We start from the raw sequence: 13,814 nt of genomic DNA, 5'->3' as shown, positions 1-13,814 counted from the left end.
AATTTTTTTCTGTCTTTACCATAAAAAGTACAGGTAACTCAATTTTTCTGGGTTTGAGAGTCTGCTTTGAGGATGAGGCAACTCTTATTTAATCAAAAGGCACTTTCATTGGCTATTCTTCAAGAAAATATGTAAAGAAAAGAAAAAGGAGATGAAGTCAAATTGCTCTGCTTTTCTATTCATTATGAAAAAAATGACTGAAGGACTAGCAATTACAAGTATTGAACAAAATGAAGTTCTGAAATTATCTGAGGATTTTAATCAGGCATTCTACCCAGAGCTCCATTATCGAGATGGCGGTGGAACCATGCACTGAGAAATAAGCATTCTTTGTTGTTCTTTCCAATCTCTGTGTAGTCTCCCTTATAAATGCTAAATTATCTATCTGTCTCTGATAGCCTTAAAGTATCTATCAAATGTTCAAATTACATAAAATATTGAACGGCCAATCAGAATGTCTGTGAGTTGAAGTAAAGCTGATAATAATTACAAGATGTGGTAAACCTTATTAAGAATGTTGTGGAAAGAAAAGGAGTGGAGAAAAGGAATCAATGTGGTTAGAACTTGGAGATAGTCCATATATTTTACAGCATCATATTCAGGCGAAAGCAGATGACAAGGTTTTCATGTTCTCAGAAAAAAATCAGGCAAACCATATTTGAGAGCCTAGATGCTAATTGCCAGCTTGTTGAGCAAAGTAATCATGAATATTAAGAGGAGAGCAGTTTGGGGAAAATTGATGGGTTCTGGAAGATATGGAACCTTTCAAGGGAGGCAGTTGCCACAGGCTATGATCTGCTAATTAATTTTCAGAAATGCAACCGGAAATTAAACAGCTGCCCATATCTCCTTCTGTCCTTATGGGAAAGAAGCAAATTGGAAACATCAGCTGAGAAAAGAGAATCTTTCAAGAAATCAAGTTCTAGAAGCCCTTTTGGAGAGAATACCTATGTAGTCCTAGGTTGAGACCACTACTTTGGGGTCCCAGGATTTATTGTTATTACTATTATTATTATTATCAAATGTTTCTCTGTCCAAAGTATTCAAAAGTGTTTTTTTACTAAATTTTACAAAACATTGGTACACATATGAATGATTGTTAGTTTCCTTTTTGCCTTTTCTTTTAAAATTTCTGAAACCATATACACATAAAGGTGACATATGAAATGTGTCTGTGGTCTTTGCAGATCATGTAGGTAGCCATAATTTTTAAGGACCTATCGGATTTAAGGAAGATTGAGAATTGTTTTTGAGTTTCCTTTGTGTGGTTCATGTTGTTCTCCTGTTTACTTATGACAGGGATGCTGGGAGTAGCCCTGAAAGTGGTGATGTTGAGAGTTGTTGGCATTTCTCAAACGCCTTAAAAACCTGTGAGTACCTCAAGGAAAAGCTTTTATTCGTCTTCACGTCTGACTTTTATGTGCAAAGTGTACTAGTGAATGAAATACTCAACAAAGCCTGGTTATGACAATAGAGAGAATGGCAAGTTCAAGGTATCACTGTTGGAAGGAGAGGCCCAGGTGTTGGTCCTCAGCCTCTCATGTTCATGACCCTTTGCAGGACTCTGCCCACATCTTTCTTTTCACCGCCAATCCTAGTTTCCTTACCCGTACAATGAATGTATTTAGATAAATGACTTCGATGTTTCTGTTGGCTAATTCTGAACTGCTTAAACCCATTTGGATGGCAAACCCATTTTACCATGTTTAAAATGATAAGGAGAACACAGATTTACTTTGTTTCACAAAATAACTCTAGATTTAGAACATATGAATGGAATATGGTTAGGACAGTGGATATAGGAATGTTCTGGTTATCTCTAGCTACAGAAGAAGCCATCCCAAGTGTAGTAGCATTAAACACGTAATGTGTTAGCATTATTATCTCTCACACTTCTACAGTGACTGGTCTCAGCTAGACTCTTCTTTCTCAGGGTCTCTGGTGAGGTTAAGTCAGATGGAGGCTGGGCCTTGAGTCATCCCAAAGGCTTCCTTACTCACATGTCTGATGGTTAATACCTTTTGGCTAGGACCTCAAGTGGGACTGTTGGCCTAGACACTTACATGTGCCTTTTCATGTGGCATAGGGTTCTTCACAGGATGACAACCACAAGTTAGCCAAGAAAGAGATGATTAGGAAGAAACTGTATTACATTTTTGCTCTAGTGTCAGAAATCACACTGCTGCATTCTAGCATAATGTTCATTAAGATCAAATCACTAAGACTGCCCCACCATATCACCACATCCAAGGCAGTGTTGAAGAACATGTAGACATGTTTTAAAACCAACAATATATACATATATATATCCAACTATATATATATATATATGTGTGTGTGTGTGTATATGTGTATGTATATTTGTATGTATACATATTTGTGTGTGTGTATGTATATATATATATATATAACATTCTTCTATTACCAGTTCAAGCTATTACACCCTGTTATGTGAACTATTACATAGCCCACAGAAAAAGTCGAAGATGGTTGGATGACCCGTTTGCCATTTATATACGTATATCGGACTAATTGTAAATACTAGTGAAGTTCCCTTTGTAAAGAAATTATTTGTTAAGGAATCTTTAATTGAGGGTCATAATTACACATTATTTATGATCTCAAGCTTGTGCCGGTGTCACCCACACTTTCATTACAAATGCGTGTCATCTAATTTGGCGTGCTAATGCTTTGAATATTTTTTTAATTCATTTGAAAACTTTAAGCACTAATTGAAACAGCTGCTTTATTTGAACAGCACTTATGAAATGATATGTAAACAAACTCTCCTTCATGTTTTGGTAGCAATTAAGTCCACTTTCATCAGAGAGTTCTTCTGCTCCACTCATACTCTTCACCTGGGAGTGAAGGGGACTTCAAGCCTGGAGCTCCTGTTTCTTCCCTTTGACATGCACACGCGCTACTGTGTCATCATCTTCAGAAACAAAGCGGTGAGAACACGACTGTGGCAAGGGCTTTCATCATGGGCTGGCACTTTAATTGAGTAATCAATGCAGGTGGCATGAAGGCAGAGCTTATCCTCACAAATAAGCAAAAAGTTACACTATTTGTGGGTAAAATTTATAATGTGGGGGGTGCCTGGGTGGCTCTGTCGGTTAAGCGTCCACCTTCAGCTCAGGTCATGATCTCACGGTTCATGAGTTCACGCGCCACATCGGGCTCTGTGCTGACAGCTCAGAGCCTGGAGCCTGCTTCGGATTCTTTCTCTCTCTCTCTCTCTCTCTCTCTCTCTCTCTCTCAAAAATAAGTAAATGTTAAAAAAAAAATTAAAGAAAAAATATAATGGCTGCCTTAGAAAGTCCCATAGGAGCAGACTGGCTGCATGCCTAACCTTGCTGTGGCTCTGTCTGTATTAGCTTTATGTATTTGCATAACACATTGCCAAACACTGAGGGGCTTAAAGCAGTACACATTTATTGTGTCATGTTTTTCATAGATCAGAGGTCTGGGCATGACCTAGATGAGCCTTCTGTCTAAGGTCTATTACGTCTTCAATCAAGGGATCTACCAGCACTGGATTCTCTTCAGAGGCTCCATTGAGGAAGGAGCTGCTTCTAAGCTCTCTCAGGTTATTGGCAGAATTAATTTTCTAGTGGCTCTGGCAATCATGGAGCTTGTTTCTTTTTTTTTTTTTTTTTTTTTTTAATGTTTACTTATTTTTGAGAGAGAGAAAGAGACAGAGCACAAGCAGAGAAAGGGCAGAGAGAGAGGGAGACACAGAATCTGAAACTGGCTCCAGTCTCTGAGCTGTTAGCTCAGAGTCCGATGTGGGGCTCGAAATCACAAACAGTAAGATCGTGACCTGAGCCAAAGTCAGATGCTTAACCAACGGAACCACCTAGGCACCCCAAGGAGCTTGCTTCTTTAAAGCCTGCAAAGGAGAGAAAGATGAGAGAAGGAAAAGAAGGATGGAAGAACAGAGGAAGGAAGAGAGAGAGAGAGAGAGAGAAAGACAAGACAGCCTTTAGAGGAAAAGTTTTATAGTATTATCCCCTTCCAGAAAGAAACTGCCATATGTTGACCTGAGGAGGGAATTTATAACCCCTAGACGATAGCCCCACATATATCAGTTGTGTACCAATTATGTGCTATATTGAATGCAGATACAATGAAATAATGGTAATTGGAAAGAGGTATTATATTGACCTGGTGTCTACAGAATCATTTACACATGAAAAATAATATAGCCTACTAAATATGTAAAGAATAGTTTAACTGTACTTAAAATTACCATTTAGGAGGAAAAACTGCTATTTTATATTAATGTTAAATCTTGTTTTATATTTTCCTTAAAAGAATCCAGGATTTAACTGAATAGCTGCTCTACATGATAATTTGTGAAAAATAGTGACTATAGTGTGACTAGTAGTTTAATCAAATGCCTCTTAATCCCTTTTTTATATTCATTTATAATACAGTCCCAGAAAATGCTAGGGTTAATTGTCAATAGCAGAGTAAGAAGGCTGATTTTATTATTTAAATTAAACTATTAGAATATGAATGTTTACGGGGCACCTGGGTGGCTCAGTCGGTTAAGCGGCCGACTTCGGCTCAGGTCATGATCTCGCGGTCCGTGAGTTCGAGCCCCGCGTCGGGCTCTGTGCTGACAGCTCAGAGCCCGGAGCCTGTTTCAGATTCTGTGTCTCCCTCTCTCTGACCCTCCCCGTTCATGCTCTGTCTCTCTGTGTCTCAAAAATAAATAAACGTTAAAAAAAAATTAAAAAAAAAAAAAAGAATATGAATGTTTACTTCCATAAATTTTGTCTAAATTAATCAAAATATAATTACACTTATCTTGGCATCTCAACTTATTAAAACATGTCTTTTAATTACATATATTTTGTTGTCAGAAAAAATATTAAGGAAAACAGTAATCATGAAGTTATATTGCTATCAACTGAGAAATAATGCCTTTAAACTAAAGTATTGCATTGAATTACAATGACTTATGTGGGGAAACACATCTATTAACTTACACATTCAATTTATTGCTAATTATATTGAAAAATGCAATTACACGCTTAAATAGATAATCAAACATCCAAGTCCACCTAGTTAGCTCCTGTTCTTATTAAATGTGTGATAACTGCTTTGCCATTAAGAACCACCTGTTGAAAACCGTAAAGTAATTAGGCCTCAATTTGATAGCTTTCCATGTGTAAAACAGAAACATTTCTACTACCACGGCTATTAAGGAAAGGCCATTAGTTTCATTTTGGCTGTTCCATTTGAACTTCCAAATAAAAAAATGAGATGACTTATGTAATAGCTGTTTGAAAGTACAAACAGTTTACAAAATTTCCATCAATGTTCATAGAAATTCTTAGCCTAGGGGAAAAGCTACAAAATCCCTACAAATTCAAGCTATCCAATGCCAGAAATCTAAAGGCATTTCTGCTCATGCGTGGATGGGGGGGCAGATTGAATAGATGAAGGTGGAGTAGAAACAAGACCTAGTCCCTGAGGAATTACATCTGCTGGGACGAGGGCTTGACAGACCCACACACAAACCCTGCAAAGTACAAAGCAGTGTATTGATACAACCCTGGGGTTCTGTCTTTACTGTCATGCCTGTGTGATCATCTCTTTTGCTGGGATCATCTGTGTGAGAAAGGCAGAGACATCAAGCAGGGATCCTTGATCTGGGGCCTGTGTTAAGACTGGATTCTATCCAGTTGCAACCATTTGCTGTGCCCCAAGCAGCCGTCTTTCACCAACCCATGAGCTTTTATATGGAACAAATCTAGACTTCTTCTCCCCCCTGGTAGCTTTATCTTGTAGTCCTTCATTGTCCTTTTCTGTCTACAGAACTTGGTCAAAACAAGTAGAAACCAAAGTCCAGGTATTGTTGACTTGAGGAAGCCAGGGTGGGAATCAGCATATCTGAGCAACTTATGGAGATTGTCCCATTCCCACACTGGGGCCCCACACACCAAAGAGAGTTTCAGCCTTGCCAAACCAAATAACAAGTTGACAGAAGAAGGGTGCCTATGCCTAGGTAGACGAATGGGCAAAGCCTTCTTACTGATTTATGGTCTACAGCAATTTAGTCTAAGGCTAAATCTTACCAGTTGTTAAATGTATCGTATGTCAGTTTGTCCGTCTCCCTTATGTTTGCATAAAAAAAGGGACCACTGATCTTTTTGCCCTGTCCCTCATTTCATTCTCCCTCAGTCTTCTGTGTCTTTCTGTCTCTGCTGCTGCAGAGATTAAGCTGGAAGTCTTTATCATATATATTTTTAAATATTCTATAATCAAAGTGCAACTATTTTCAATCGTCATTACTGTATAGATTTTAGTAATACTGATTTTTGTTTAATTTTATTGAATGTGAAAGTAAAAACATTATATTATGGTAAACTCTTTACATAATTTAAATTTAGGCAAACTAATGTCAGTTTTATGAACGTTATTTTTATAACTGCTGGGGCTGAGTATCATTTGAGGGCGGTTTCTTTTCAAAAAAATTTTTTAATGTTTATTTTTGAGAGAGAGAGAGAGGGAGGGAGGGAGAGAGAGACAGAGCATGAGAAGGGGAGGGTCAGAGAGAGAGGGAGACACAAAATCTAAAGCAGGCTCCAGCTCTGAGCTGTCAGCACAGATCCCGACGTGGGGCTTAAACTCCTGAACTGTGAGATCATGACCTGAGCCAAAGTTGTATGCTTAACCAACCGAGACACCCAGGCACCCCACTTTTCTATGATTTTTAAAGGCAAGCCATGTTTCATTCATCTTTTGATTTTTTTATTCAGTTTGTTACAACTGCATTTTTTTTAAGTTTATAAATTTTTTTAATGTTGATTTATTTTTGAGAGAAAGAGTCAGAGGGGAGAGGCAGAGAGGGGCAGAAAGACACATAATCTGAAGCAGGCTCCAGGTTCTGAGCTGTCTGCACAGAGCCAGACACAAGTCTTGAACCCACAAACCATGAGATCATAACCCGAACTAACATCAAGAGTCTACTGCTTAACTGATTGAGCCACCCAGGTGCCCCTTTTTTGGAGTTTATTTATTCATTTTGAGAGGGAGAGAGAGAGAGCAAGTGGGGAGGGGCAGAGAGAGAGGGATGGAGAAAATCCCAAGCAGGCTCTATGCTGTCAGCACAGAGCCCAATGTGGGGCTCGAACCCACAAACCAGGAATTCATGACCTGAGCCAAAATCAAGAGTCGGCCACTTAACCAGCTGAGCCACCCAGATGCCCCTACAACTGCATTTTTTGTTGTTGCTGTTGTTTTGCTAACTACACTCCTCCCCATACCCCTGAGTTTTTTACCAGGGAAGCAGAGAGAAATTGAAATCCCATCTGGGCCATAAACACTATGAAACAGTTACTAATCTTATGATGCCTGCTGACAATTTGGAGGCAGGTTAAGTGAACTTTAAACTCTAGATCATTGTGGTAAGTGTTCACAAAACTACACGTAGTTTGAGCCCCCTCCATGCTGCAAAGCCTTCTCCCACTTGACCCATCATCCTTTCTGTGAGACCATCATCCTGCAATTAGCCCTGCAACCTTTGTCTTTTTTTTTTAATTTTTTAATGTTTATTTATTTTTGAGAGAGAGAGAGAGAGAGAGCACAAGCATGAGCTGGAGAAGAGCCAAGAGAGGGAGACTCAGAATCCGAAGCAGGCTCCAGGCTCTACACTGTCAGCACGTGGGACTCAAACTCACAAACCATGAAATCATGACCCAAGCCAAAGTCAGACACTTAACGGACTGAGCCACCCAGACACCCCAATCCTGCAGCGTTTTTCAAGAAAAACATGAGAAGAAAATGAGGAAGATAGTGAAATTTTAGTTGAATAACTTAATTATATTGTTACAATCACTGTTATTGAAAGCAGGAAGGTAATGAGCAGAGGCATGACCTGATTTCATCTTTGTTTTAGAAAGCATCTCTGGAGCGAAAACAAAGAGTAGATTAAGAGTTGGAGAAAGAGACTGGAGATCAAGGGACTGGTTCAGAGACTCTTGTAATCTATGACACCACTCCACATATCTCTGTTCTCTCTTGCCTTCTGCTTTTTGCATACTAGCAATAAAGACAGAAGGATGTGAAAAAGCAATGGTGAAAGAAGAGGTGATGATGTTGGATTTGGGGGAAGGAGCAAGGGGACAAGAAAGAACTGCAAAGGTGATGATATCAAGATCAATATTGGGGTCCCCGGGTTGAGTGTCCAAATCTTGGTTTTGTCTCAGGTCATGTTCCCAGGGTCATGGGATTGAGCCCCATGTCAGGCTCTGGGCTGGGCCTGGAGCCTGCTTAGGATTCTCTCTCACTTTCTTTCTCTCTCTCGCCCCCCCTCTGCCTCTCTTGAGACCCCACTCTCTCTCTCTCTCTCACACACACACACACACTCTCTCTCTCTCTAAAATAAAATTAAAAAAATTTTTTAATATTAAAAAAGATTAATCTTAATGACAGTTTGCATGATGTTCACAGTTGAAGGGAAGCAAATTTTCATTTACTTACAGAACAATTGATAGCAAATAAATGAACAGCAATAGAAACTATTCTGAGAAAGACAGTGATAAAGACAAAGAGTGATTGTCAATCCCATTGCCTCCATAACTTCTAGAGTCTAGGCCCAGCTTCCTATTATTTGGCAAGATGTTTTTGTACAATATACCATATATTTTTATTAAATAATTCATATTTTGTGCCGTGTAAATATATGTTGCTTTCTCAAAATGTCGGAAATAATCGCTCAAGCATGCAATTAAGACTGTGTTGAAATTGTGTTAAGAAAGTTGTGCTTTTTAGTGCAAGCATACAGATCTCTTTATACATTTTCTTTTCACCCTTACTGAGTCTCTTAGAACAATCATTCTATGAAGAATAGTATTTTAAAAGAACAGTGATTATTCTTACTGGTCAGTTTCACATTATAATTATGGTAATGTCAAAGAGCCACCTACAATGATAAATGTTCTCTAGTGTATGAATCTAACATTTTAGAGTTTTAACTTAGCTCTCACGTGCCTGTTTAGTCGTCAAAATAATATAACATTGTTCAGTCAGTTCAAACAAATTATAAAACCTAGCAAAATCTAGGCCCAAGATTAGAGAATAAGTAGAATTTTAAGACCTGTGAAACAACATGGGGGTTTTCTGTATAAAATGCTTTTTATTTTTTCTCTAAAGATTAAGGTTGTTTGGGTCTGGAGGGCACCCATGACATGTCCAAGGTTACCCAGCTAATTAGTAGCAGAGCTGGGATTAAAACTTTTCTGCCAATTCATTGTTTGTGTTCCTCATTTCTAGGTCATTAACAGCTGGTCTTGTAAATTTGCATGCAACTGTGTTATTTGAGGACTACAATTTAACTAGATACACAAGAAGAACAAAATGTCTTTTGTGAGGGTTTCTCACAGTGGACAATGGGCTTTGGCATCCTTCTGGAAAATATAATAAAAATCTAAGTAAACATCCTGACTGTAAAATATGAAATTAAGGGCAGAAAGGAAATTTAATAGACTCCTAGAATAGCTCACATTGATACGTGTCTGTTATGTGTCAGATCATTTCATTTCCCTTGTCACAGCCTCCAGGCTTGGAATGTAAAGGGCTTCTCCACTTTAAAGGAGTTGTTTATTGCATTTGTATTCCTTTCCTGGTCTGATTTTATTGCCAGAAGAGTAGAGTGAAATAATTAGACGATACCGCAGTTGATTTTCCTGAACAATTTTCTGACACAGGCATTATTTTCAATTATATTAAGTTACTTTTTAATAAAAAAGAACACTGAAAGTGAACAAGTTAGACAAAATAGTTTTTGAGAAATGATAATGTATCGTCTGAATAAGATGTGGCATTAAATGGAATTGAATGGAGTTTTAGTTACTGATATTTCATGGCTAGGAGGCTTTTTATCATTTTTTTCTTTAATGTTTATTTTTGAGAGAGAGAGAGAGAGAGAGAGAGACAGAACGCGAATTGGGAAAGGGTAGAGACAGAGGAGACACAGAATCTGAAGCAGGCTTCAGGCTCTGTGCTGACAGCTCAGAGCCTGAAGCCGGACTTGAACCCTTGAACCATGAGATCATGACCTGAGCCGAAGTCGGATGCTCAACCGACTGAGCCACCCAGGTGCCCCTGTCATTTCTATTTAAGGGAAATATTCTAGCAAATAGTACTTTGCTCCTTTTGGATCAACACCCATGAGTTGGTAGTTATTTTCTGCAGCTAGAGACCAGGTTTCATTCAGGCACACATTTAAGAAAACATGTAATTCTGATAACTTTATACTCACCGAGTCTAATTTCTTATGAATACTATATTTTGGGTAGAACAACTGATTTTTTTAGATAAAAATGAGAAAAAAGTAAAATAAAAGTGAAAACTGAATATATTGTTTTTTCTGGTCGCTATTGAACCTTTGTACTTGAATTATCATTGAAAATTTCATCAGTAGTATTGACCACTCACTTGTATTTGGAATAAAACATGCATACACAGAAAACCCATTTCAGATGGCTAGGTTAGATTTATATTTGCAAAGTACAAGGTTGCTTAGGAAATATTACTCTATGAAAATTTCATATAATGTACTGTTTATTACCAGGAGTGCATGGATTTAAATGCTAAACAATTTAAAACATTCAAAGTTTTCCATATTTCTTTTTTCAGCATGAAGTGAAGATAATTATGGGTCATAATTAATAAAATTCTGTGGAACATTATCACATGAAAGTAAATGATAGTTAATTTATTATAAACAAATCCCAATTGGGGAAGAATAATGAAGCTGTAAATAAATTGACCTCACAACCAGAAATGGTTTATTCTTATATTGTTTCCAGATTCACTTTCAGTGTTTGCCATTTCTCTTGTTATCTAGGATATTTACATTATTTTGGAATATGTGTTTTTATTATGTGATCAGTTTTCTTTTATATCATTTATGTACGCTCTCTCTGGAGTAGTCTCTCAGACATACAGTTAATATTGTTTTAAGATTGTAGGGCAGTTCGGACCAGTGACAAATCCCAGCTTGGAAGCTAAGTTTGTTCTCTTTTGCTTTCTTCATAGTTAGTTGCATGTCTGTTGTAAGGCCATTCTGGTAGAAGGTTCTGCATTGTATGGCTTAGCCCTAAATTTGCCAGTGCTCATTTTCATTGATCCTGTCAGGTCTCGACCCCACTCCAGGTCTCTAGAGTCAGACCTGCATTTTCACAGGTGATTTATATGTCAAGAAAGTTTGGGAAGCTATGCCCTCAAAGAATGGTCCCTTTCCATTTAGAGTGATCTCAAAGGGTTAGATTCCTGATATGTGTTACCTCATTGAGTCCTTACCACATCTTTACTATCATTCTATTTCTTAAGATGTAAGCATTTTTTTAAAGCCTTTATTATGGAAAATATAAAATACAATTGTAGAAATAAAACTGCAATAAATCCCCCTGTACCTTTCTCTCATCTTCAACAGTGCAGGACCTAACACGTTACATTGTTATAATGACTCAAATCCCAATTATCACATAATTTTATTCACAAATAATTCAGAAAGTGTCTCTATAACAAAAAGATTTCGGTTTTTTGACATAACCATGATACCATTATTACTAAATATATTGTAAATTTGTTTCTTAACATCCAACCACAAGGCATTGTTCCTATTTCCCTGATTGTCTCATGATTGTACATTTTTTCTGTCACTTTCTTTGTCTTTGTTTGAACTGTAGGGGAGGAAAAATAATTTTTCTTCCGCCCTTCTGAATTATTGCCTGAGACTCTTGTAATAAAAGATAGATTAACAAGAAAAAAAATAGACATTAACATGTATACCTCCTGTATTCATGAGAGATACCCAAGGAAAAATGAATGACCCCTCAAGGTGGCTTAGAATTCAGGCTTAAATACCATCTAAATAGGGAAAGGGGAGAAGGGATGTTGGCCACTTAGAGGGGAGTAAATGATTTTTAGGAAAGATGAATGGGCCCTTAGAAGAATAGATGGGAGACATGATACTTTGTGACAGGTTGTCACTGTACAGTGTCAACTTCTAGTCTCTTCTTCTGATAAGAGTTAATCCTTGGTTGATGAAACTCTTAGGAAGGGAATTTATGATACTTGAATTTCTTTTGGAGGATCTGTCTTTATGCAGATAAGGCGAGTTCAAAGAAAGCCTCTCCTTGCATTTGATATCTTTCAAGTGCCTACAACTCAAAACTATCAATATACCAAAGCAACACATTCTGGCATGACATTTTCTGCTTCCCTTCAGAATCAAGATCTAAATAATATTCATCCACTGGGATTGTATGATGTCTCTTGAGACTCCCTGTCTCCTCTTCCTTTTCTTTTAATCTCTAGATTTCTAAAATGTACTGTTTTTTTTTTCTTTTTAATCATCCCATTTCACAGAGGCCGAGACTGAAAGTCAGAGATGTGGCAAACTTGCCTGAGGCTTAGTAGCTAGTAAGTGACAGTACCAGAGTTGAAACCAAGCCTGTCCGTCTTTACTGATATTTGCTTATATTATGTTGCTGCCCCTGCACTGACCCCACTTTTATTTTCACTCTCTCTGTTTAGTCTTCTGCATTTCTTGCCTAATTACTCTAAAAGGTCTGCAGACCCTCATACGCTCATTTTGAAAGCTTGCACTTTAAAATATAGACACTTGGGGACTCAGACATCCTGCAGAAGTGATATCACTCCCCTCCAACAATAAATTACAGAATGAAGGAAAAAAAATATTTCTTTCTTCCTTGGTTGTTTATGTGATTTTAGCTAGCAGTCTGCCAAGGATATTCACAGCTACAAAGATCAACTGCTGTCAGTGCTATCCTGGTGCCTTCTCAATCCTCCTCTCCGCTCTGGGTGCGTACAAAGTTTCCCCCACACTGTGGGAAGACTAATATTTAAGCCTTACCTCTCGCCCCTCATTTAGGGCTTACGTTGCTTAGCAATGCACAATGCATGGATGTTTTTATAGTATACAGATTTTTCTCACAGCAGAAAGATGTTTCCTAATTTTTTCTGAGCTTTTGGAATTTAATATCACTGTGTGGTTGTATTTTAGATTGGAGAATTAATTTATGTTGTGGAAGGAAAAGGTACGATCCCATTGCCTTCCAACTTCCACCCAACGGATTCCTCAACTCCACTTGGCTACAGCAGTTCTCCAGAGGAAGGTAGAGTATACGTGTGTTTTATTTCATTTAAAATGTCAAGGGATGGGACTGTTCCTCATATAGTCATCCAAGCATACTCCTAGCAAGTTTTTCCAGAAATAATTAGGTTTTAAAAGGATCCCTTTTAACTTTATTATGTCAACATCCATGGAATAGAGCACCAGTTTAACAATGAATGTCAGTGGTGATTTTTTTTAAATCCTTATTTTTTCATTCTTTGGATAAATATTGAAATTTGGCATTCGAAGTATTTACTCACCAAATTTTCAGTTTCCTGAATAGTTTGGAAATCACTGTACTCCCAAATTGTATATATTGTAATATATTACCTGAACTTGCACCCTGAATTTGTACCCTCCATTCTAAAGTGTAAGGTTGTTAGTGGAAGAAAAAGACAGTTTTTGCCAGTCTCTGACAGATGTCTTTACATTTATTTCTACTTCCCTTAGCTTCTAATCACTGATAGCACAATGATCGCTTCATGTTTGAACATGCTGGTATTTCTATGAAAGAACCCTTTGAGTTCTTTTGAGCATTCTTTTTAGAGATACCAGCAAAATATCTTTGATTCCTGAAGACTTACTCTTGAATTACTGAATTAGGACTACTCAAAATGAGTTACCTGTGTTACTCTAGTTAATGAAGGTCACACCT

The 13,814-nt window shown here is 37.7% G+C and overlaps 1 protein-coding gene across 1 annotated transcript in view; it reads left to right on the top strand.

The window, feature by feature from the left end:
- Positions 1–13,814, top strand: part of CFAP47 (cilia and flagella associated protein 47) — a 546,469-nt gene that overhangs the window by 300,790 nt on the left and 231,865 nt on the right. Inside the window, exons 42-44 of the mRNA XM_053891727.1 lie at positions 1,300–1,370; positions 2,806–2,951; positions 13,049–13,160. Coding sequence (XP_053747702.1) covers positions 1,300–1,370; positions 2,806–2,951; positions 13,049–13,160 — 329 coding nt within the window. The remainder of the gene's footprint in view (positions 1–1,299; positions 1,371–2,805; positions 2,952–13,048; positions 13,161–13,814) is intronic.

The sequence above is a fragment of the Panthera pardus genome, unplaced genomic scaffold (genome assembly GCF_024362965.1).
Source record: "Panthera pardus isolate Hobbes unplaced genomic scaffold, ASM2436296v1 HiC_scaffold_27, whole genome shotgun sequence".
In the NCBI taxonomy this organism is placed as follows: domain Eukaryota; kingdom Metazoa; phylum Chordata; class Mammalia; order Carnivora; family Felidae; genus Panthera; species Panthera pardus.
The sequence above is the reverse complement of the archived record's forward strand: the minus strand, read 5'-3'. Positions and strand labels throughout refer to the sequence as shown.